Source organism: Ranitomeya imitator, chromosome 2, assembly GCF_032444005.1.
Source record: "Ranitomeya imitator isolate aRanImi1 chromosome 2, aRanImi1.pri, whole genome shotgun sequence".
Lineage (NCBI taxonomy): Eukaryota > Metazoa > Chordata > Amphibia > Anura > Dendrobatidae > Ranitomeya > Ranitomeya imitator.
The window spans coordinates 298,315,313-298,340,871 of NC_091283.1; the positions used below are offsets into that span (position 1 = coordinate 298,315,313).

The 25,559-nt window shown below is 46.6% G+C and overlaps 1 protein-coding gene across 1 annotated transcript in view; it reads left to right on the forward strand.

Moving 5' to 3' along the window:
- The window catches only part of LOC138666445 (oocyte zinc finger protein XlCOF6-like), a 45,893-nt gene extending 25,446 nt beyond the window's left edge, over positions 1–20,447 (forward strand). The window contains exons 6-7 of the mRNA XM_069754668.1: positions 19,870–20,255; positions 20,370–20,447. Coding sequence (XP_069610769.1) covers positions 19,870–20,255; positions 20,370–20,447 — 464 coding nt within the window. The remainder of the gene's footprint in view (positions 1–19,869; positions 20,256–20,369) is intronic.
- Positions 20,448–25,559: the final 5,112 nt, after the last annotated feature.

Here is a 25,559-nt window from a genome sequence, read left to right on the forward strand (position 1 = left end):
GGAAAAAAAAAACATTCAGAGGGGGGAAGATAGGACAACATCTAATTAATCAATATATTGACATTTCAACAAAGCTACATGGGAGCAAGCAGTATTAAAAATATACTAAGTAATCATTTCAATTACCTAACCTGGTACATACACAATTATGTAGTATAAATTAATAATGAAAAGTATAAAGGTTCAATCAGCAATCACCATCTGAAATATGATGTTCAGCGCACATCCTACAATGAACCGTGCAATATTAACATGTATTATCATCACTACTTTTGGCGCCTTTATCTCTTGGAGATCCATTCCTCTGCCTCCGCCGGGTTCTGAAAAAAAGTTACCCTGTCGCCATCCACCACTCTCAATCTAGCTGGGTACGCCATCGAATAAATGACATTAGAGTTCTTCAGACGTCTCTTGACTGAAGTAAAAGAAGCTCTCCGTTTCTGTAAATCCGCCGAAAGGTCCGGGAACAACATCACAGTGGTATTTTCATATTTAATTGTTTGGGCTTTCCTTGCCAACTGTAGAATATAATCTCTGTCCTTCCAGTTGAGGAATCTGGCGGGTAGAGGTCTAGGAGGAGCCCCAGGAGGATTCAGTTTTCCAGACACCTGATGCGCTCGCTCCACATGCATAGGAAGCAGAGAAGGCAGCCCCCAGGAACAGATCACGCATCCATTTTTCTACAAAGCCAATAGGATTGTTCCCTTCCGCCCTCTCCGGCAATCCGATTATACGAATATTGTTTCTCCTCAATCTATTTTCCAGGTCATCATGTTTCTGGATACACATTTCCAATTTTTGCTCTATGACTCTGAAACGTTCTGGCAAAGGTGATGTTTGGTCCTCCAGAGTCGAAATTCTATCTTCCGCCTGTCTAACCTTCTCTCCCAAATTAGGCATATCATTTCGGAGGAGACCCAAGCCAGTCTTTACCTCTTCGATTTTCCCAGTCAATAAGGCTGTGCTACTCTGAATGGCGACCAGTAGTTGTGCGGAGACCTGCTTTAGGGTGGGTTCTGGCTCCATATCCTCGGACTCCTGCAGGAGTGATGTCTCCTCTTGATTTGATTTATTTAAGGATTTTTTAGTTGTTGTTGAGCCAGTCCCCCTAGCGTAGGTTCTCAAGTTTTCCACTGCGGAGTGTGGATAAGAGGACTCATAGTACGTCTCCAAGATATGCACATAATCTGAGATCAATTATTCTTATTAGTTGTATAGTATGCTTTTTCAGAATAAATTGGTGATCCGGAAATTCATTTCAAACGGGCTACAGAGTCATGTGTCTATTCCATTTCTATTCTTATGTTCATTTAGCACAATACATAAAAAGGACACAAGGTGGCAGCAGAGAGCTGCAATCTGCAAGTTCACCAGATCTGTACGCGCTGGCCGGGAATCTTTATACATAATTGTCTAAGGGTCACTTCCGTCTGTCTGTCTGTCCTTCTGTCACGGTTATTCGTTCGCTGATTGGTCTCGGCAGCTGCCTGTCATGGCTGCCGCGACCAATCAGCGACGGGCACAGTCCGATTAGTCCCTCCCCTACTCCCCTTCACTCACTGCCTGGCGCCCGCTCCGTAATCCCCTCCACTCACCGCTCACACAGGATTAATGGCAGCGGTAACGGCCCACGGTGTAACGCACTCCGTTACTGCTGCTATTAACCCTGTGTGTCCCCAACTATTTACTATTGATGCTGCCTATGAGGCATCAATAGTAAAAATGTCATGTTAAAAATAATTTAAAAAAAAACAAAAACCTGCTTTACTCACCCTCCGCCGCCTTTCTCGCTCCTCTCCATGCTCCCTGGATCGCTGCATTGCAAGCGGCAGGTTCCGCTCCTGTCCCAGGGCTGGTGTGGGACAAGGACCTGCCGTGACGTCACGGTCGGTCATGTGACCGCGACGTCATCATAGGTCCTGCTCACACCAGCGCTGGGACAGGACCGCAAGCTGCAGCTTGCAATGGAGCGGTCCCGGGAGCGTGGAGAGGAGCGAGAAAGGCGGCGGAGGGTAAGTATAGCAGGACTTCAACGGGCTATAGGTGAGTATATGTTTTTTGGTTTTTTTTTACGTCTCTATACTACGTGGCTCTGTGCTGGGCAATATACTACGTGGCTCTGCTATATACTATGTGGCTGGGCAATACGTGGCTGGGCAATATACTACGATGCTGGGCAATATACTATGTGACTGGGCAATATACTACGTCACTGGGCAATATACTACGTGGCTGGGCAATATACTACGTGACTCTGTGCTGGGCAATATACTACGTGGCTGGGCAATATACTACGTGACTGGGCAATATACTACGTGACTGGGCAATATACTACGTATCTGGGCAATATACTACGTGGCTGCGCAATATACTACGTGACTGGGCAATATACTACGTGGCTCTGCTGGGCAATATACTACGTGGCTCTGTGCTGGGCAATATACTACGTGACTGGGTAATATACTACGTGGCTGGGCAATATACTACGTGGCTGGGCAATATACTATGTGGCTGGGCAATGTACTAACGTGGACATGCATATTCTAGAATACCCGATGCGTTAGAATCGGGCCACCATTTAGTGTAATAATAAGGGTTTTAGGAAGTTTTGCCCCCAGCAGTTCGCCCCCAGCATTTCGCCCCCAGCAGTTAGCCCCCGGATGTTTTGCCCCCGGATGTTTCGACCCTAGCAGTTCGACCCCGCACATTTCGCCCCCGGATGTTTGGCCCCCAGCAGTTCTCCCCTGGATGTTTCGCCCCCAGATGTTTCGCCCCCAGCAGTTCGCCCCCGGATGTTTCGCCCCCAGCAGTTCGGCCCCGCACATTTCCGGAAGTTTCAACCCCGGATTTTTCACCCCGGATGTTTCGCCCCGGATGTTTCGCCCCCAGATGTTTCGCCCCCAGCAGTTCGTCCCTGGATGTTTCGCGCCCAGCAGTTCGCCCCCAGCAGTTCGCCCCCGGATGTTTCGCCCCCGGATGTTTCGCCCCCAGCAGTTCGCCCTCGGATGTTTCGAACCCAGCAGTTCGCCTCCAGCAGTTCGAGCCCGGATGTTTCACCCACGGATGTTTTGCCCCCAGCAGTTCGCCCCCGCACATTTCGCCCCCTGGATGTTTCACCCCAGCAGCTCACCCCCGGATGTTTTGCACCTGGATGTTTCGCCCCCAGCAGTTCGCCCCTGGATGTTTCACTCCCAGCAGTTCGCCCCAAGCAGTTTGCACCCAGCAGTTCGCCCCCAGCAGTTCGCCCCTGGGTACATTTCGCCCCCGCACATTTCGTCCCCAGCATTTGGCCCCCAGGATGTTTCGCCCCCACACATTTCACCCCCGCACATTTTGCCCCCAGCAGTTTGCCACTGGGTACATTTCGCCACGTACATTTTGTCCCCAGCATTTGGCCCCTGGATGTTTTGCCCCCAGCAGTCCGCCCCCAGACGTTTGTACCCTTGTGGTTCATGAATTTCCATCAGTCATCAATGTTTCTCCCCCAGCAGTTCGCACCCGGATGCTTGTACCCTTGTGGTTCATGAATTCCTGTCTGTCATCAGTTTCACCCCCGGCAGTTCACCCCCGGATGTTTGTACTTTTGTGGTTCATGAATTCCCATCCGTCATCAATGTTTCGCCCCAGCAGTTTGCCCCCGGATGTTTCACCCCCGAATGTTTCTCCTACAGCATTTTGTCCCTGGATGTGTCGCCATCTTATGTTTTGCACCTAACATTTTGACCCCAGATGTTTCACCCTCAAATTTTGGGGTCAACATGCAGGGATCAAAACATCTAGGGGGATCTGAACATACCTGGGGGTAAAATATACAGGACCCCAATTGCTGGAGATTCCTGAGGCTGCCTTTTCAGCAGCTCACCCAGTGTCTCTTCTGGTTGGCCTTAAAGGAGTAGTATCTCCCTAGAACAAAAAAAATGGACATACTTAGTCGCAGCTGCAGCCCCTTGGGTCACTGAGTGTAGTATAGCTGTTCCCCGTGATGTCTTCTCCTGCTTCTGGCTGTCTTTTCATCTTCCCTGGATCACTGATCCATGAAGCATGATGAATGCCGCAGCAGTGAGGCCGAATGTCTCCAGTCCGCTCACTGACATGACGTCACTGCTGCCCCATTCATCAGTCAATTCAGGGGGCATGATGCCTCTCCTGTCACCATGGAATTGCATATATAGATCAATAGTTGGCGGTTTGTAAGTAGAGCACTGGCAGTAGTCCCAGGAAGGGGAAGATAGACAGCCGGGTCCCTGCAGCTCCAGCCGGGCACCCCCAATAGAGGATATAATAACAGGTTATAGAATTAAAAGCCGGTCCTAGGAGCGCAGAAAAAAGGACTCTGACACTAGGTTGAGTTGAGCCACAATGCGTTTCATTGGCATACACCGTCTTCTTCAAATGGTCCACCTGAAGAAGATGGTGTATGCCATTGAAACGTGTTGTGGCTCAACTCAACCTGGTGTCAGAGTCCTTTTTTCTGCACTCCTAGGACCGGCTTTTCTTCTATCTCCTGTCAGCAAGACTCATGGTGGCCTCTGGATCCAGTACGGCCATCGCCAGCCCACACAACCCGGAGAAGATTAGGCAAAGATGAGCAGAAGACCTCTAGGTAAGTACCAGGAGGGTAAGATCGTCAGCATGCTTACTGCAACATGATTGCTTAACCCCTTAGCGACCGCCGATACGCCTTTTAACGGCGGCCGCTAAGGGTACTTAAACCACAGCGCCGTTAATTAACGGCGCTGTGGAAAAAGTCCATAGCGCCCCCCAGAGGCCAATTTTCTCCGGGGTCTCGGCTGCCGAGGGTAGCCGAGACCCCAGGGAACATGATTCGGGGGGTTTTTAACCCTCCCCGCATTTGCGATCGCCGGTAATTAACCGTTTACCGGCGATCGCAAAAAAAAAAGCGATCTCTCTTTAATTTCTCTGTCCTCCGATGTGATCGCACATCGGAGGACAGAGAAAAGGGGTCCCAGGTGGCCCCCCAATACTCACCTAGCTCCCCCGATGCTCCTCGTGTCTCCCGGTGGGCGCCGCCATCTTCAAAATGGCGGGCGCATGCGCAGTGCGCCCGCCGGCCGGCACCGGGAGAATCTTTGGGGTCTCGGCTGCCGGGGGTAGCCGAGACCCCAAAGAGCATGATCGGGGTCGGTATTACCGACCCCTGTTTTGCGATCGCCGGTAATTAACTGTTTACCGGCGACCGCAAAAAAAAAAAAAAGTAAAGTGTAATTCTCTGTCATCTGATGTGATCGCACATCAGAGGACAGAGAAATAGGGGGATTCGGGGACCCTAGCATACTCACCTTGGTCCCTGGATCCTCTTGCTGCTCCTCCTGGCCGCCGGCAGAAGAACATGGCGGACGCATGCCCAGTGCGCCCGCCATCTGTCTCCATCTGCCGGCCGGCAGGAGAACAGCAGTTGGGGCTAAAATTAGGGGTAGGGTTAGGGGTAGGGTTAGGGGTAGGGTTAGGGGTAGGGGTAGGGTTAGGGGTAGGGTTAGGGGTAGGGTTAGGGTTAGGGGTAGGGTTAGGGGTAGGGTTAGGGGTAGGGTTAGGGGTAGGGTTAGGGTTAGGGTTGGGGCTAAATTTAGGGTTAGGGTTGGGGCTAAATTTAGGGTTAGGGTTGGGGCTAAATTTAGGGTTAGGCTTCTTTCACACTTACGTCGGTACGGGGCCGTCGCAATGCGTCGGCCCGACATACCGACGCACGTTGTGAAAATTGTGCACAACGTGGGCAGCAGCTGTAGTTTTTCAACGCATCCGCTGCCCAATCTATGTCCTGGGGAGGAGGGGGCGGAGTTACGGCCACGCATGCACGGTCAGAAATGGCGGATGCGACGTACAAAAAAAGTTTCATTGAACGTTTTTTTGTGCCGACGCTCCGCCAAAACACAACTGATCCAGTGCACGACGGACGCGACGTGTGGCCATCCGTCACGATCCGTCGGCAATACAAGTCTATGGGCAAAAAACGCATCCTGCGGGCACATTTGCAGGATCCGTTTCTTGTCCAAAACGACGGATTGCGACGGAATGCCAAACGACGCAAGTGTGAAAGTAGCCTTAGGGCTAGGGTTAGGGTTGGGGCTAAAGTTAGGGCTAGGGTTGGGGCTAAAGTTAGGGTTAGAGCTGGGATTAGGGTTAGGGTTTGGATTAGGGTTGGTATTAGGGTTAGGGTTGGCATTAGGGTTACGCTTGGGATTAGGGTTAGGTTTGGGATTAGGGTTAAGGTTAGGGTTGTGATTGGGGGTGTATTGGGATTAGGGTTAGGTTTGAGGTTAGGGTTGAGATTAGGATTAGGGGTGTGTTGGATTTAGGGTTTTGATTAGGGTTATGGTTAGGGTTGACATTAGGGTTGTTTTGGGGTAAGGGTTGTGATTATGGTTAGGGTTAGGGATTAGGATTATGGATCAGGTTGGGATTAGGGTTAGGGGTGTGTTGGGGTTAGGGTTGGAGCTAGAATTGGGGGGTTTCCACTGTTTAGGTACATCAGGGGGTCTCCAAACACGACAGCCAATTTTGCGCTCAAAAAGTCAAATGGTGCTCCCTCCCTTCTGAGCTCTGCCGTGTGCCCAAACAGTGGGTTACCCCCACATATGGGGCATCAGCGTACTCGGGATAAATTGGACAACAACTTCTGGGGTCCAATTTCTCTTGTTACCCTTGTGAAAATAAAAACTTGGGGGCTACAAAATCTTTTTTGTGAAAAAAAAAATATTTTTTATTTTCACGACTCTGCATTCTAAACTTCTGTGAAGCAATTGGGCATTCAAAGTTCTCACCACACATCTAGATAGGTTCCTTGGGGGGTCTAGTTTCCAAAATGGGGTCACTTGTGGGGGGTTACTACAGTTTAGGTACATCAGGGGCTCTGCAATCGCAACATAATGCCCACAGACCATTCTATCAAAGTCTGCATTCCAAAAAGGCACTCCTTCCCTTCCGAGCTCTGCCGTGCGCCCAAACAGTGGTTTACCCCCACATATGGGGCATCAGCGTACTCGGGATAAATTGGACAACAACTTCTGGGGTCCAATTTCTCTTGTTACCCTTGTGAAAATAAAAACTTGGGGGCTACAATATCTTTTTTGTGAAAAAAAAAATATTTTTTATTTTCACGACTCTGCATTCTAAACTTCTGTGAAGCACTTGGGCATTCAAAGTTCTCACCACACATCTAGATAGGTTCCTTGGGGGGTCTAGTTTCCAAAATGGGGTCACTTGTGGAGGGTTTCTACTGGTTAGGTACATCAGGGGCTCTGCAAACGCAACATAATACCCGCAGACCATTCTATCAAAGTCTGCATTCCAAAACGGCGCTCCTTCCTTCCGATCTCTGCCGTGCGCCCAAACAGTGGTTTACCCCCACATATGGGGTACCAGCATACTCAGGACAAATTGGACAACAACTTTTGGGGTCCAATTTCTCTTGTTACCCTAGTGAAAATAAAAACTTGGGGGCTAAAAAATCTTTTTTGTGGAAAAAAAAAATATTTTTTATTTTCACGGCTCTGCATTATAAACTTCTGTGAAGCACTTGGGCATTCAAGGTTCTCACCACACATCTACATAAGTTCCATGGGGGGTCTAGTTTCCAAAATGGGGTCACTTGTGGGGGATTTCTACTGTTTAGGCACATCAGGGGCTCTCCAAACACGACATGGCGTCCGATCTCAATTCCAGCCAATTCTACATTGAAAAAGTAAAACGGCACTCTTTCTCTTCCAAGCTCTGCGGTGCGCCCAAACAGTGGTTTATCCCCACATATTGGGTATCGATGTACTCAGGAGAAATTGCACAACAACTTTAGTGGTCTAATTTCTCCTGTTACCCTTGTGAAAATAAGAATTTGTGGGCGAAAAGATCATTTTTGTGTAAAAAGCGATTTTTTATTTTCACGGCTCTACGTTATAAACTTCTGTGAAGCACTTGGGGGTTCAAAGTGCTCACCACACATCTAGATAAGTTCCTTAAGGGGTCTAGTTTCCAAAATGGTGTCACTTGTGGGGAGTTTCCACTGTTTAGGCACATCAGGGGCTCTCTAAACGTGACATGGCGTCCGATCTCAATTCCAGCCAATTCTGCATTGAAAAAGTCAAACGGCGCTCCTCCACTTCTAAGTTCTGCGGTGCGCCCTAACAGTGGTTTACCCCCACATATGGGGTATTGGCGTATTCAGGAGAAATTGCATAACAAAATTTATGGTTACATTTCTGTCTTTACACTTGTGAAAATAAAAAAAATGGTTCTGAATTAAGATGTTTGCAAAAAAAAGTTAAATGTTCATTTTTTCCTTCCACATTGTTTCAGTTCCTGTGAAGCACGTAAAGGGTTAATAAACTTCTTGAATGTGGTTTTGAGAACCTTGAGGGGTGTAGTTTTTAGAATGGTGTCACACTTCATTATTTTCTATCATATAGACCCCTCAAAATGACTTCAAATGTGATGTGGTCCCTAAAAAAAAATGGTGTTGTAAAAATGAGAAATTGCTGGTCAACTTTTAACCCTTATAACTCCCTAACAAAAAAAAATTTTGTTTCCAAAATTGTGCTGATGTAAAGTAGACATGTGGGAAATGTTATTTATTAACTATTTTTCGTGACATAGCTCTCTGATTTAAGGGCATAAAAATACAAAGTTTGAAAATTGCAAAATTTTAAAAATTTTCGCCATATTTCCATTTTTTTCATAAATAATCGCAAGTAATATCGAAGAAATGTTACCACTAACATGAAGTACAATATGTCACGAAAAAACAATCTCAGAATCAGCGGGATCCGTTGAAGCGTTCCAGAGTTATAACCTCATAAAGTGACATTGGTCAGAATTGTAAAAATTGGCCTGGTCATTAAGTACCAAATTGGCTCTGTCACTAAGGGGTTAATCATGCTGCCTTATTTTGATTTTGCAATCCGGCATGAGAATACCCCTTTAATGCAGGCTATGTATGGAAGCATGGGGATTGATGACTGACTACAGGGTTAATCCCACCAACCATCTCTGCAGAATTGAGATATTGGCTTTGCTGAACTAAAGTGGTGGTTAACCAGCTTCCACAGAACCTCTTTATCAGGTCTTCAGATGGGGGGGGGGGGGGTTGGGATTAGCCCTCACAAAACACTCTGCCAGTATACAAAAGAATGGAGCAGCAGATAAAAGTTGTATTCTCACTTCAGGATCCGTTTTTCTATAGATACCCATTCCTCAGATTAGGCCAAGAATAGGGTGCAGTTGTATTCTGCATTGAACCAGCTGTTTATCAGCAACTTTCAGCACCAACGACAATGACAAGTGACTGTAAGCTGCAGCCATAGCTCTCCATGATTTCAGTGAGATCCAGGGAAGATGTGCCTGGCAAAGAGCTGATCCACCGTGCCATGCCTTATGCAGGGGCATGCACTGCTCTGTACAGAGAAATGCATGTTCTGGATGGGACTCAGTTGTGTGCATTCGGTCTTTCAGCAACAAATGGCCCTTTGGGGACAACCATTAAATTGGTGTGGCCCTTGGTGAATATGAGTTTGACACCCTTGATCTAAGACAAGTGACCATCATTTTACTGTCATGTACTAGTGGTGTTACACTTAATGGCTTCTTTTTGTCATCCATTACATATCATACTGTACCTAGTGATGAGCAAACCCGATCTGGAAATTACTTCTTTTCCCTTTTGCTGAGGTCCCGACCTGTGTGGAGAGTCACGATAATGTATAAAATGTAATATGATTATTAGTTTTCCCTGTTAGCACACCGTATATTCTGACCTTTTTTCACAATTTTACATTGTATTCAGGGCCGTATTTGTCACTAGGCACTTGAGGACACGTGCCTAGGGCGGGGACAGGCGAGGGGGCGGCACCTCAGCAAGGTTTTTTCTTTTTTTTCCCTTTTTGTTTTTTAATATACTAGTCCTGTGCGTCCCTTCCTGAAGACAGGGGCCGGCAGAGCGGCAGCCAGAACACGTGGTGCTGGTGCCGACTCTCCCTACTTCCCCTGCTGAGACACAGTGACCCCCTGCTCACAGCCTCACTGGTGCCCGGCGGAATGTGACTGCTGATGTGGAGCAGCGGCGCCCTGTGTCCCGATCCTGGGTCCTGTCCTGGACTCACATTGCCTGCCTGGAGGACTCGCAGTAGAGCAGTACATACACAGTAAGTAGTGTACTGTCTCTGTAATGATCTCCCTCCTGGCTCCTGCCCGCGCGCTGCCTGCTGGAATGCATGGCTCTGTCTGTGACTCACCTCACGTTCCTCACCCCTTTCCTCACATTCCTCAGCCTCCTCTCTGACAGTAGTGCCTGAGGCTGGAGGAGCCGTGCAAACACACAGCAGCCCTTGAATGTTTGATCTTTGCTCCCGGCAGACGGAGCCAGAGAGTGAGTGGTGGGGGTGGGGTATAATACACCCCCACTCTATCTGGGTCCTAGGCGCAAACATTGCCAGTGCTGGTGTGTGTGTGCCTGTGTGTGTGTGTGTGTGTGTGTGTGTGTGTGCAGGCAGCAGAGCTGTATGTGTGTGCGGGCAGCAGAGCTGTATGTTTGTGTGTGCAGCAGAGCTGTATGTGTGTGTGTGCAGCAGAGCTGTATGTGTGTGCGGGCAGCAGAGCTGTATGTTTGTGTGTGCAGCAGAGCTGTATGTGTGTGTGTGCAGCAGAGCTGTATGTGTGTGCGGGCAGCAGAGCTGTATGTTTGTGTGTGCAGCAGAGCTGTATGTGTGTGTATGTGCAGCAGAGCTGTATGTGTGTGCGGGCAGCAGAGCTGTATGTTTGTGTGTGCAGCAGAGCTGTATGTGTGTGTGTGCAGCAGAGCTGTATGTGTGTGCGGGCAGCAGAGCTGTATGTTTGTGTGTGCAGCAGAGCTGTATGTGTGTGTGTGCAGCAGAGCTGTATGTGTGTGCGGGCAGCAGAGCTGTATGTGTGTGCGGGCAGCAGAGCTGTATGTGTGTGTGTGCAGCAGAGCTGTATGTGTGTGTGTGCAGCAGAGCTGTATGTGTGTGCGAGCAGCAGAGCTGTATGTGTGTGCGGGCAGCAGAGCTGTATGTGTGTGTGTGCAGCAGAGCTGTATGTGTGTGTGTGCAGCAGAGCTGTATGTGTGTGCGGGCAGCAGAGCTGTATGTGTGTGTGTGCAGCAGAGCTGTATGTGTGTGCGGGCAGCAGAGCTATATGTGTGTGCGGGCAGCAGAGCTATATGTGTGTGCGGGCAGCAGAGCTGTATGTGTGTGCGGGCAGCAGAGCTGTATGTGTGTGCGGGCAGCAGAGCTGTATGTGTGTGCGGGCAGCAGAGCTGTATGTGTGTGTGTGCGGGCAGCAGAGCTGTATGTGTGAGTGTGCGCGCGGACCTGTATGAATGTGTGTGTCTGTGTGGGGTGCTGTATGTGTGTGTGTGTGTGCGGGCAGCAGAGCTGTATGTGTGTGCGTGCACGGGCAGCGGAGCCGTATGTGTATGTGTGCGCGCGGAGCTGTATGTATGTGTGTATCTGTGCGGTGCTGTGTGTGTGTGTGTGCGGGCAGCAGAGCTGTATGTGTGTGCGCGCGCGGAGCTGTATGAATGTGTGTGTCTGCGGTGCTGTATGTGTGTGTATGCGGGCAGCAGAGCTGTATGTGTGTGCGTGCACGGGCAGCGGAGCTGTATGTGTGTGTCTGTGCGGTGCTGTATGTGTGTGTGTGCGGGCAGCAGAGCTGTATGTGTCTGCGTGCACGGGCAGCGAAGCTGTTAGTGTGTGTGCGTGGGCAGCGGAACTGTATGTATGCTTGTGGAGCTGTGTGTGTATGCGGAGCTGTATGTATGTGTGTGTGTGTGTGTGTGTGTGTGTGTGTGTGTGTGTGTGTGTGGAGCTCTATGTGTGTGCGGAGCTGTCAGTGCCAGTGTGTCGCCCCATCCCGGACCAACTTTTTACTATTGATGCTGCCTATGCAGCATCAATAGTAAAAAGATAAAATGTTAAAAATAATTACAAAAAATAGTGCTATTCTCACCTTTCTCCGTCCACCGATGCGCGATGCTGCCACCAGCTCCCGTTCCCAGTGATGCATTGCGAAAGTACCCAGATGACTTAGCGGTCTAGACCGCTAAGTCATATGGGTAATTTCGCAATACATCACTGGGAACGGAAGCTGGCGGCAGACCGCTAAGTCTTCTGGGTAATTTCGCAATGCATCACTGGGAACGGAATCTGGCGGCAGCATCGTGCGCATCGGTACAGCTTCGGTGGACGCCGGGGGGTGAGTATATAACTATTTTTTATTTTAATTCTTTTTTTAACAGGGATATGGTGCCCACACTGCTATATACTACGTGGGCTGTGTTGTATTCAGCGTGGGCTGTGTTATATACTGCCTGGCTGCTATATACTACGTGGGCAGTGTTATCTACTGCGTGGGCTGTGTTATCTACTGCGTGGGCTGTGTTATATACTGCGTGGGCTGTGTTATATACTGCGTGGGCTTTGTTATATACTGCGTGGGCTGTGCTATATATTACGTGGGCTGAGTTATATACTGCGTGGGCTGTGCTATATACTCTGTGGCTGCTATATACTACGTGGCTGCTGTATACTACGTGGCTGTGCTATGTACTATATGGCTGTGTTATATACTATATAATATGGTACTTAAAGGGTATAGAGCTGGAGTAACAGATCTACTCCCTCATTTGTATGCAAACCGATTTCAGATGAATTGACTGAACATGTAAAAATATTGCTGGAATTGTCTTTGAAAGAGCTACATGGGCATATACATAGATTTGGACCCCTTACTGATTCCCTATGGGACTTGCGAACATGTGCAGCACTTGCGGTTTTACTGCTAGCAGCGTTTTTTTTCCGTTGCTGCAAGTACCGCATTTACCGGATCGGGGCAAAACCGCAAGTGCGGCACATGTCTACAAGTCCCACAGGGAATGAATGAGGCCGAACGCAGTGTTGCCGTAAGTGATGCGTTACATGGCAGATGCAGAAAAACTGCCCGATCTGCCGCGAATGGTAAATATCGCTGATGTGAAAGTAGCCTAAGTCACTGCTGACAGTGTCTGCATTAGGGTACCGTCACACTAAGCGACGCTGCAGCGATACCGACAACGATGTTGATCGCTGCAGCGTCGCTGTTTGGTCGCTGGAGAGCTGTCACACAGACCGCTCTCCAGCGACCAACGATCCCGAAGTCCCCTGGTAACCAGGGTAAACATTGGGTTACTAAGCGCAGGGCCGCGCTTAGTAACCCGATGTTTACCCTGGTTACCAGCGTAAACGTAAAAAAAAAAAAACACTACATACTTACCTTCCGTGTCTGTCCTCCGGCGCTCTGCTTTCCTCTGCACTGTCAGCGCCGGTCAGCCGGAAAGCAGAGCGGTGATGTCACCGCTGTGCTTTCCGGCTGGCCGGCGCTCACAGTGCAGAGAAGCACAGCGCCGGTGGACAGACACGGTAGGTAAGTATGTAGTGTTTGGTTTTTTTACATTTACGCTGGTAACCAGGGTAAACATCGGGTTACTAAGCGCGGCCCTGCGCTTAGTAACCCTATATTTACCCTGGTTACCAGTGAAGACATCGCTGGATCGGTGTCACACACGCCAATTCAGCGATGTCTGCAGGAGATCCAGCGACGAAATAAAGTGCTGGACTTTCCCCAGCGACCAACGATCTCCCAGCAGGGGCCTGATCGTTTGTCGCTGTCACACATAACGATTTCCTTAACGATATCGTTGCTACGTCACAAAAAGCAACGATATCGTTAACGATATCGTTATGTGTGACGGTACCTTTAGTCATAGTCACCAATGGGGGAGGCAGCACGAAAAGTGCCTAGGGCAGCAAAAACTCTAAATACGGCCCTGATTGTATTCCATCACTATGTGAGCTGCTGCTAGTTTACAAGTGGTATTTACATTTGCACAGCACTATACACTTTATTTATACATTGTAGTAGGATATATGCAGCAGTCTAAACATAGGAGCATTGTTATGTTCATATTCTAATTAGTTCAGGCTACCTCCCTTTTTTGGCCCTAAAATGATTCATTGCACGATGTGCAGCGCCCCAGAGATCTGGTCGTTGCAGTATGACACTCTGCCGCTAAGGGGAGTGATGGTACGTCTGATGGCACTAAAGGAGTTCTGACCAGGTATCACAAACACACATGACACTTCACACTCCGGCCACCAGGGAGAGTGGTTCTATCTAGTAGGCCACTCTTCACACTCTGGTAAAACTAGGGGTTGGACAGGAAGTTAGACAGAAAGAGCCTGGGAGAGTTCGGGAGAGGACCTGTCAGGGGTGGGATCCTGACAGCGGTCTAGAAAGAGAACAGATCGTTACGGAGCCGCGCCTGCACTACCTTGCGGCGGTATTCTAAGAAAGGACACGAAGCGAAGTTGATTGTGGAGAAGTGAGAAGCAGGATCACAGTGTAAAGGAGATAGAGCCAGTAGGAGTCGTGCCGTGAGACCGAGGCAACATCCTTCTGAGACGCATAGCGGTGGCCGGAGCACCGAGAAAGTAAGAGACTTTACGCATTACTTCAACACGGCAGGACAGTTAATTATAGGTTGGCTGTCTCACCTAAATCACCTAAGCAGACAAGGGAGGCAACTGTGGGAGAGGGGCGTCTCTAGGGTCCCAGAATAACTCCAGGTCTACCCATCATACGGGTGCGTCCTAACCATATCATCTGGGGGACGAAGAGAGAGAGAAAGAACAACGAACACAGACACAACAGTTGTGAGGACTATCCCGTTGTTCTCAGCAGGGAAGGACTACAACACACAGGCGCTAGTGGGTAGGCACTGATTTCCACCTGCAAAGGAAACTCTGGATGTGCCTTCGGACCGGCCGGTCTCAGCCAGCCCTGTTAGCAGTGCTCTGGATTGCGGATCCCAAAGCCTTCAGTAAAGAGGTAAAGAGACTGCAACCCTGTGTCCTTGTTATTCATCGCGCCTCGCACCACGCATCACACCATCACCTTTAATTGGGCGCCCCTTAGCAGGGTCACGGACCGGGTCTAGCCACCGTGACGACCCCAATACAGAGACTAAGGGGCCCGGTATCGAGAACACGTGGCCCTGTGTCTGGGGACGCTCCAGATGCACTTTACTTAATGGGCTATAAGGGGTTTGAGGCGTGGACTTATTTATATTTATATATTTTTTAAAATATTTTTTTGAACCTTTTTGGTGTCATACCCACAGTGTTTTTTAATTCTTGCATTTTTTGTTACCATCAGTTATATCTTCATGAAACTTCCTTGTCTTGTTTTATGTATTATTTTATGAAATTGATAATAAAAAATATACATTTTATTCATATCTGCCCAAGCCTCTGTGTTTCACCAGTAATGTACCTGGTAGATATGTGTTTATTGTATTGATTGGAGGTGGCTATTCCACTATTGGACCTTTTTTGGTAAGTTATAATAAAAAAGGTATAAAAATATGGTAATAAAGAGACATACAAATATGCAAAACTGTTATAAAAATAACAGGAGAATACTTACAGAAAATAACTAACTTTGTAGTCTGCTTTCTGCTCCCTGAGGGTAGGATGAATATGGACTGGAGCACATCTGCTAGGCTGACCCCCAATATGTGAACAACTTTGTACTCGTGCAAGCCTAATTTATAGTGTTACTCTGGAGGTCAAATTTCTAGACCAGCCTCTCGGGTAAATATTATACTTGCTTGTTTTTGATTGGACCACGGCCGCTCCCCCAATGAATATATTATTTCGTCTGAGATTCCCTGTGCAAAATTATCTCATGGATAGATAGTGTCAGGCTGTAAATGACATCTCTCTTCAAAGAGCTAGGAGGTGTCAAATGTTTCTCTTTCTTCTTGGTTCCCAGCACGACCCCCTGGTGAGATTTGGAGACAGTAGGCCACCTTCTCAGATACATATGTTGTGACCTTTGTGAGGTCTGCAAGTCTCAGGACAGATGCTAAACTACTGCTGGTTACACATATAAACCTATGCATATTTCGCTACACACATATATACCTATACATATTTTGCCACAGTCAGTTTTGTGTTCCTAATTAGGTCCCATTTTTAAAATCTGACGTGTGTCACTTTATGTGGTGATAAGTTTGGAATTATTCACAAAGGATAATAGAAAACAAATGGACCTTACAAATTATTTTCCAACTTCGCACAATACTCTATATACTGTTGTACACTAATGTCTAGGCACATTGTATTAACATGAAATTGCCCACTCGTTAAACAAACATTATGATTTGGACCGAGATCTCAATTAGAACTTAAATATACCAAAAAGAGAACCAGAGTATATTCCAAAATATTCAATTTTTATTAATAACAGTCGCATAGTAGTATCAAAACAATTCAATCAAGCGGCTGTCCAGCAACACTGAATGGAACGGGAATGCACCAGCTAAATAATAAAATGCATACAGTGTCAAGTGCCGTTAAATGTAAACAAAACTTTGTACTATAATGCAAATAGTTAAGACAGTATGCCTTATAAAACTACAATTATCTTGGGCAAAAAAAGTTAAATGCCCTAATGTCTGCAGTATGGTGTAATATTATTATAAATGGTATGTACCTTTAAGAAAATTTCTTTAAGCTTACACACTAATGCCAATAAGACCCTTATTTTAAAAAATATCCTGGTATTAAACCAATGAACTAAATATAACTAGTAGAGGACATTGCCAATTGGGAAAACCTAGAATGCAGACATTAAAGTGTGAAGGAAACTTGCAAATAAGCCAGTGCAATTGCAGTCACCCCAACGCGCGTTTCGTGGTTACTTCATCAGGAGGTGTGTGATGATATATTATATTAGAATATTTCACCGGGCACATGGCAGTGTTCAGAAGGGAAGGAGCACCATTTAGCTATTTGAATGCAGATCTAGCTGGAATAGTTTGCAGACACAATGTATTGGGTCACCTGGCAGCTCATAAGATATCCACCATGAACATGCATGGTACTATCTTCTCTGCTTTCCATATCCCAAGGATTGCCTTGCTCATCACCCTTTAACACCCTTACATGGATCTGGATTTACACTGGGACCTCTAGGCTTGGACCATGGTGTTACCTGCTATTCTGTGGTGTTAGATGGAAAGAAGAATAGTCAGGTAGCTGGGTCAGAACCAGAAGGACATAATACAGAATCAGAAGAAACAATTGTAGTCAGTAAATGGGCCACGGTCACAACAGGAAACAAAAACACAAGCCTAGAACTGAGCACAGAGGACTAAACCGGAGGAGAACAACACTGTATCTGGCAGATTCCGGCAATATGTTTTGAGCTTTAGTAGGGTGTGGTACTTTCCAGTTGGCTGAAGTAGGGAGCAGATTACTCCAGCTAGACAGCAGAAACAGATCCCAGATGAGATTGGACAAATTCCATTTTATAAATTAATTCACTGAGGGTTATAATCTATAGGAAAAGTGAATATTTTGACTCCACAGTCACTTTCCGAAAATTAACAAGCAGTGGATGTTTGTGTGTGAAAATAACACATTTGCCATTTTATTACCCAACACATAGTGCCCGGATTGTGCTCCAGGAGGCACACACCGTAAATTAAGTGGATTCTTCTCACTATAATATTGCTAAATAAAGGGATCCTAAATGTTGTTTGAGCACCCTGCAAGTCAGAACTGAGATTGGATTTTTCTGCATTGGTTTATGGAAACCTTGTTGCTTTTCAATAGCCTTTGAGCCACTAATAGTGTGCGAACCTCTGTGTTCCCATTGATGGATGATCGACCTGAATGGAGACTTGTTTTTTGTGAGATGAGAATTGGTGTTATTTTTGCCTACATAACATTGGGGTTTTTTTTATTCGGTATTTGTGAGGCTGAATGAACAAACACGCACTACTGGTTCATCCAATAAGTTTTTCTAGTCGACTGTGAACTGTCATTGTCTTGTTAAATAATTAAAGTTTTTTTGTACATTGCTTACCATTTTTATGGACAGTTTATGTAGAAATGTTCAAAAATATAAAACTCAAGGATATTTTATTAAAAAAGTATATACAGGTCCTTCTCAAAAAATTAGCATATAGTGTTAAATTTCATTATTTACCATAATGTAATGATTACAATAAAACTTTCATATATTATAGATTCATTATCCACCAACTGAAATTTGTCAGGTCTTTTATTGTTTTAATACTGATGATTTTGGCATACAACTCCTGATAACCCAAAAAACCTGTCTCAATAAATTAGCATATCAAGAAAAGGTTCTCTAAACGACCTATTACCCTAATCTTCTGAATCAACTAATTAACTCTAAACACATGCAAAAGATACCTGAGGCTTTTATAAACTCCCTGCCTGGTTCATTACTCAAAACCCCCATCATGGGTAAGACTAGCAACCTGACAGATGTCAAGAAGGCCATCATTGACACCCTCAAGCAAGAGGGTAAGACCCAGAAAGAAATTTCTCAACAAATAGGCTGTTCCCAGAGTGCTGTATCAAGGCACCTCAATGGTAAGTCTGTTGGAAGGAAACAATGTGGCAGAAAACGCTGTACAACGAGAAGAGGAGACCGGACCCTGAGGAAGATTGTGGAGAAGGACCGATTCCAGACCTTGGGGAACCTGAGGAAGCAGTGGACTGAGTCTGGTGTGGAAACATCCAGAGCCACCGTGCACAGGCGTGTGCAGGAAATGGGCTACAGGTGCCGCATTCCCCAGGTAAAGCCACTTTTGAACCATAAACAGCGGCAGAGGCGCCTGACCTGGGCTACAGAGAAGCAGCACTGGACTGTTGCTAAGTGGTCCCAAGTACTTTTTTCTGATGAAAGCAAATTTTGCATGTCATTCGGAAATCAAGGTGCCAGAGTCTGGAGGAAGACTGGGGAGAAGGAAATGCCAAAATGCCTGAAGTCCAGTGTCAAGTACCCACAGTCAGTGATGGTGTGGGGTGCCATGTCAGCTGCTGGTGTTGGTCCACTGTGTTTCATCAAGGGCAGGGTCAATGCAGCTAGCTATCAGGAGATTTTGGAGCACTTCATGCTTCCATCGGCTGAAATGCTTTATGGAGATGAAGATTTCATTTTTCAGCACGACCTGGCACCTGCTCACAGTGCCAAAACCACTGGTAAATGGTTTACTGACCATGGTATTACTGTGCTCAATTGGCCTGCCAACTCTCCTGACCTGAACCCCATAGAGAATCTGTGGGATATTGTGAAGAGAAAGTTGAGAGACGCAAGACCCAACACTCTGGATGAGCTTAAGGCCGCTATTGAAGCATCCTGGGCCTCCATAACATCTCAGCAGTGTCACAGGCTGATTGCCTCCATGCCACGCCGCATTGAAGCAGTCATTTCTGCCAAAGGATTCCCGACCAAGTATTGAGTGCATAACTGAACATTATTATTTGATGTTTTTTTTGTTTGTTATTAAAAAACACTTTTATTTGATTGGATGGGTGAAATATGCTAATTTATTGAGACAGGTTTTTTGGGTTATCAGGAGTTGTATGCCAAAATCATCAGTATTAAAACAATAAAAGACCTGACAAATTTCAGTTGGTGGATAATGAATCTATAATATATGTAAGTTTTATTGTAATCATTACATTATGGTAAATAATGAAATTTAACACTATATGCTAATTTTTTGAGAAGGACCTGTATATTTTTTTATCTTAGCAGATGACTGTACCAGGAGATCAGAGGGACAGCTGACATCTTCAATTTTTAAATCTGATGATCTTGAGATCCTACAAGATACAACTGAACTGATTGCTATTACTCCAAATATACCATCATCTATTCACAGCAAAGATCTGTCATCTGATCCTATGAAACAGGTCCCATCTTCTGATTCATTACTGACTACTAAGGAAAATCAAAGTCACAAAAGAGGCATTAAAAAACAAACAGCTCCTAAAGCAAAGAAGTCATTTTCATGTTCAGAATATAGGAAATATTTTACACTGAAATCATATTTTGTTAACCACCAAAGAACGCACACAGGGGATAAGCCTTTTTCCTGCTCAGAATGTGGAAAATGTTTTAACCGGAAATCGGTTCTTGTTAGGCACCAGAGAGCTCACACAGGAGAGAAACCTTTTTCTTGTTCAGAATGTGGGAAATGTTTTAACTGGAAATCGGTTCTTGTTAGGCACCAGAGAACCCACACAGTGGAGAATCCTTTTCCCTGTTCAGAATGTGGGAAATGTTTTAACCTGAAATCGGTTCTTGATAACCACCAGAGAACTCACACAGGGGAGAAGCCTTTTTCCTGTTCAGAATGTGGGAAATGTTTTAACCGGAAATCGGTTTTTGATAGCCACCAGAGAACTCACACAAGGAAAAAGCCTTTTTCCTGTGCAGAATGTGGAAAATATTTTGACCGGAAATCGGTTCTTGATAACCACCAGAGAACTCACACAGGGGATAAGCCTTTTTCCTGTTCAGAATGTGGGAAATGTTTTAACTATGCATCAGATTGTGTTTAACACCAGAGAATCCACACAGGGGAGAAGCCTTTTTCCTGTTCAGAATGTGGAAAAAATTTTAACCGGAAAGCGCATCTTATTAGACATCAGAGCAGTCACACAGAAGAGAAGCCTTTTTCATTTTCTTAACGTGCAAAATATTTTACTTGGAAATCAGCTGTTAATAAACATCAGAGATGTCACATAGGGGAGAAGCCTTTATGTTCAGAATGTTGGAATCAATTTAACCAAAATTGGATCTTCTTAAAGGGGTTGTCTCTTGTCATTCCTCATGTTTGCTGACAAAAGGTTAAAACTAAACTTTATTAATTTCAAATGTAAAACTATACCTATAATTCACCCCCTGAAGGTTAGTCAGAAGATGACTAATAAAAAAACCATATACCCCACATTTCAGAATATAAGGTGAGGTCACGTATTGTATACACACTCACTCTCCAAACCTCTCATTTCTACGGGTTTCATCTTCCTCACCAACGGCGACTCATCAGGAGACTTTATTTAATATCTATAATATAATGCTGGGAGCGTCACTCTGTCCGTAGCCTTTATAGACTATAAAGGCTATAAAATGGAAGCTACGCTGCTGTAACTATTGGCGTGCACATCGCGCTTATACAGTTACATTCTGCGGCAGAGCAGGAAGAATCAATGTCCCTGCTCTGCCTCTCGGCCACTATGGGCCCCTGAGCAGGGGGGGGGCAGTGCCATCAGTGGGCCCCCCGCCTGTCATCGCAGGGTCAGCTGTATCGACATCTTGCCGATGCACCTGACAGCATTAATGAGGGAAGGAGCGCTAAGCTCCTTCTCCCATCACCACCTGTCAGCATCTGACGTCGCCGACCCTGACGGCGCGATGACATCACTGCACGGTGTCCACGGTCCGAAGGTGAGCGGGAGCAGTGCAGGAACCAGAAAGAGAGGTGTGCCTGTGGGGGGTGCTGCCTTATACTACAGAGTCTGCCTGTGTGGGGGTGTTGCCTTATACTACAGTGTCTGCCTGTGGGGGTGCTGCCTTATACTACAGTGTCTGCCTGTGTGGGGGTGCTGCCTTATACTACAGAGTCTGCCTGTGAAGAGGGGTGCTGCCTTATACTACAGGGTCTGCCTGTGTGGCGGTGCTGCCTTATACTAGTGTCTGCCTGTGGGGGGGTGCTGCCTTATACTACAGAGTCTGCCTGTGAAGGGGGGTGCTGCCTTATACTGCAGAGTCTGCCTGTGGTCGGGGTGCTGCCATATACTACAGAGTCTGCCTGTGGGGTGTGGGGGGCTGCCTTATAGTATAGTCTGCCTGTGGGGGGTGCTGCCTTTTACTAAATAGTCTGCCTTTCGGGACTGCCTTATACTAGAGTCTGCATGTGGGGGATGCTGCCTTATACCACATAGTCTGTCTTTGGGGGATGCCTTGTACTACAGAGTCTGCCTGTGGGGGGTGCTGCCTTATACTACATAGTCTGCTTTTGGGGGGCTGCCTTATACTACAGAGTCTGCCTTTGTGGGGGTGCTTCCTTAAAGTGTAGAGTCTGCCTGGGGGGGTTCTGCTTTATACTAGATAGTCTGCCTTTGGGGGGGCTGCCTTATACTACAGAGAATGCCTGTGGGGGGTGCTGCCTTATAGTACAGAGTCTGCCTATGGGGGCTGCCTTATACTACAGTGTCTGCCTGTGGGGGGTGCTGCCTTATACTACAGTGTCTGCCTGTGGATGGGGGTGCTGCCTTATACTACAAAGTCTGTGTGTGTGGAGGTGCTGCCTTAAACTACAGAGACTGCCTGTGGGGGGGTGCTGCCTTATACTACAGAGTCTGCCTGTGTGTGTGTGGGGGGGTGCTGCCTTATGCTGCAGAGTCTGCCTGTGGGGGGTGCTGCCTTATGCTACAGGGTCTGCCTAGAGGTTGCTGCCTTATACTACAGGGTCTGCCTATGTGTTGCTGTCTTATACTACAGGGTCTGCCTGTGGGGTGCTGCCTTATACTACAGGGTCTGCATATATAAAATACATCAGCGGAGCAATCCAGCCACTTTCTACTGAATATATATGGAAAATATGTCAGCGCAGCAAGCCAGTGACTTTTTACTGCACATGACAGAATAGGGGGCAGGATGGGAGCAGCACATGGCAGAATGGGGGTACAGGATGGGAGCAGCACATGACAAGATGGGGGTGCAGGATGAGAGCACCACATGACAGGATGGGGATGCAGGATGAGAGCACCACATAACAGGATGGGGGCACAGAATTGGAGTAGCACACCAGAATGGGGGCGCAGGATGGGAGCAGCACATGACAAGATGGTGGTGCAGGATGGGAGCAGCACATGACAGGATGGGGGCGCAGGATGGCAGTAGCACATTACAGAATGGGGGTGCAGGATGGGAGCACATGACAGGATGTGAGCACCGCATGACAGGATGGGGATGCAGGATGAGAGCACCACATGACAGGATGGGGGCGCAGAATTGGAGTAGCACATATCAGAATGGGTACACAGGATGGGAGCAGCGTATGACAAGATGGGGGCGCAGGATGGGAGCAGCACATTACAGAATGGGGGCCAGAATGGGAGCACATGACAGGATGTGAGCACTACATGACAGGATGGGGATGCAGGATGAGAGCACCACATGACAGGGTGGGGGCGCAAAATTGGAGTAGCACATTCCAGGATGGGGCAGCACATACCAGAATTGGTGCGTGGGATGGGAGTAGCACAAGACAGCATGTGGGTGCAGGATGGGAACACCACATGACAGGAGGGGGGCGAGGATGGAAGCACCATATGACAGGATTGGGGTGCATTGTGGGAGCACATGACAGGATGAGGGCACAGGAAGAGTAGCACATGACAAGATGGAGGCGCACAAAACAGGATAAGGGTGCAGGATGGGGGCTGCACATGACAGGAAGGGGGCGCAGGATGGGAGCAGCATATGACGGGACAGGGGCACAAGATGGTAGCAGCACATGAGAAAGGTTAGGGCGCAGGATGGAAGCAGCACATACCAGGATGGAGACCATATACCAATATAAATGCTCGCCACCTGGGCATAGAACGGGTTCAATAGCTAGTTGACCTATATTCAAGCGAGACTAGACAAAAAAAAATAAAATCATGTTATCTGAAACAGCAGAAAACTAGCCATATATAGGCTGATCCCAGACTTCAAACTATATACTAGTACGTTTATAAGCCACTCCAGTGGCAGTCAGTCAGGAATAGAAAGTATGTGAAAATAATTATTGTGTTTTTTCTCTTATGAGGACTGCCATAGTTTGGTATTGTAACAGCTGTCTATTAGCAGTGCAAATTGTCCTAGACTAGACTCAGTTTTCAGACAGCCCAATATATACCACATCTATTCCTGACACTGGAGTGGCTTATAAACTCACGAAGTATATAGTTTGAAGTCTGCAGTCTGCCAATATGTGGCTAGTTTTCTGACTGTTTCAGATAACTTGATAAAATGATTTTACGGTTTTCTTTGTCTAGTCTCCCTTGAATATAGGTCAAAATTAAATAGTCTCTTGGTGAGTCGACTTTGGTGAGGACGACGCAACCCATAGAAATGAAAGGCATGGAGAGTGTGTATACGTCACCTTACCCTATATACTGAGACGTGGGGTATATGTTTTATCTATTAGTCACCTTCTGACTAACCTTCAGGGGGTGAAATATGGGTATAGTTTTACATTTGGAATTAATAAAGTTTAGTTTTATCCTTTTGTCAGTGAATCTAATCAAGGGATAAACTTTTATATATACAGTGGGGGGTATTTAGTCAGCGACCAATTGTGCAAGTTCTCCCACTTAAAAAGATGAGAGAGGCCAGTAATTGACATCATAGGTAGACCACAACTATGACAGTCAAAATGAGAAAACAAATCCAGAAAATCACCTTGTCTAATTTGGCAAGATTTATTTTGCAAATTATGTTGGAAGATAAGTATTTATTCACATAAAAACATGCAAGATTTCTGGCTCTCTCAGACCTGTAACTTCTTCCTCTGTCCTCCACTCATTGCCTGTAGTAATAGCACCTGTTTGAACTTATCAGTATAAAAGACACCTGTCCACAACTTCGAACAGTCACATTCTAAACTTCACTATGGTGAAGACTAAAGAGCTGTCGAAGGACACCAGAAACAAAATTGTAGCCCTGCACCAGGCTGGGAAGACTGAATCTGCAATAGCCAAGCAGCTTGGTGTGATGAAATCAACTGTGGGAGCAATAATAAGAAAATGGAAGACATACAAGACCACTGATAATCTCCCTCAATCTGGGGCTCCACTTAAGAGCTCACCCCGTGGGGTCAAAATGATCACAAGAAAGGTGAGCAAAAATCCAAGAACCACACGGGGGGACCTAGTGAATGACCTGCATAGAGCTGGGACTACCATAACAAAGGCTACCGTCCGTAACACACTACGCCGCCAGGGACTCAGATCCTGCAGTGCCAGACTTGTCCCCCTGCTTAAGCCAGTGCATGTCCTGGCCCTTCTGAAGTTTGCTAGAGAGCATTAGATTATCCAGAAGAGTATTGGGAGCATGTCATATGGTCTGATGAAACCAAAGTAGAACTGTTTGGTAGAAACAAAACTCGTCGTGTTTGGAGGAGACAGAATGCTGAGTTGCATCCAAAGAACACCATACCTACTGTGAATCATGGGGGTCACAACATCATGCTTTCGGGATGTTTCTCTGCAAAGGGACCAGGATGACTGATCCATGTAGAACCACACTGCCAGGGCAACGAAGGAGTGGCTTCGTAAGAAGCATATGAATGTTCTGGAGTGGCCTAGCCAGTCTCCCGATCTCAACCCCATAGAAAACCTTTGGAGGGAGTCCATGTTGGCCAGCGACAGGCCCATAACATCTACTGTAGAGGAGATCTGCATGGAGGAATGGGCCAACCTTGTGAAGACTTACAGGAAACGTTTGACCACTATCATTGCCAACAAAGGATATATAACAAAATATTGAGATGAACTTTTGTTAATGATCAAATACTTATTTTCCAACATAATTTGCAAAAAAAATTTTGCCAAATCGGATAAGGTGATTTTCTGGATTTGTTTTCTCATTTTGACTCTCATAGTTGTGGTCTACCTATG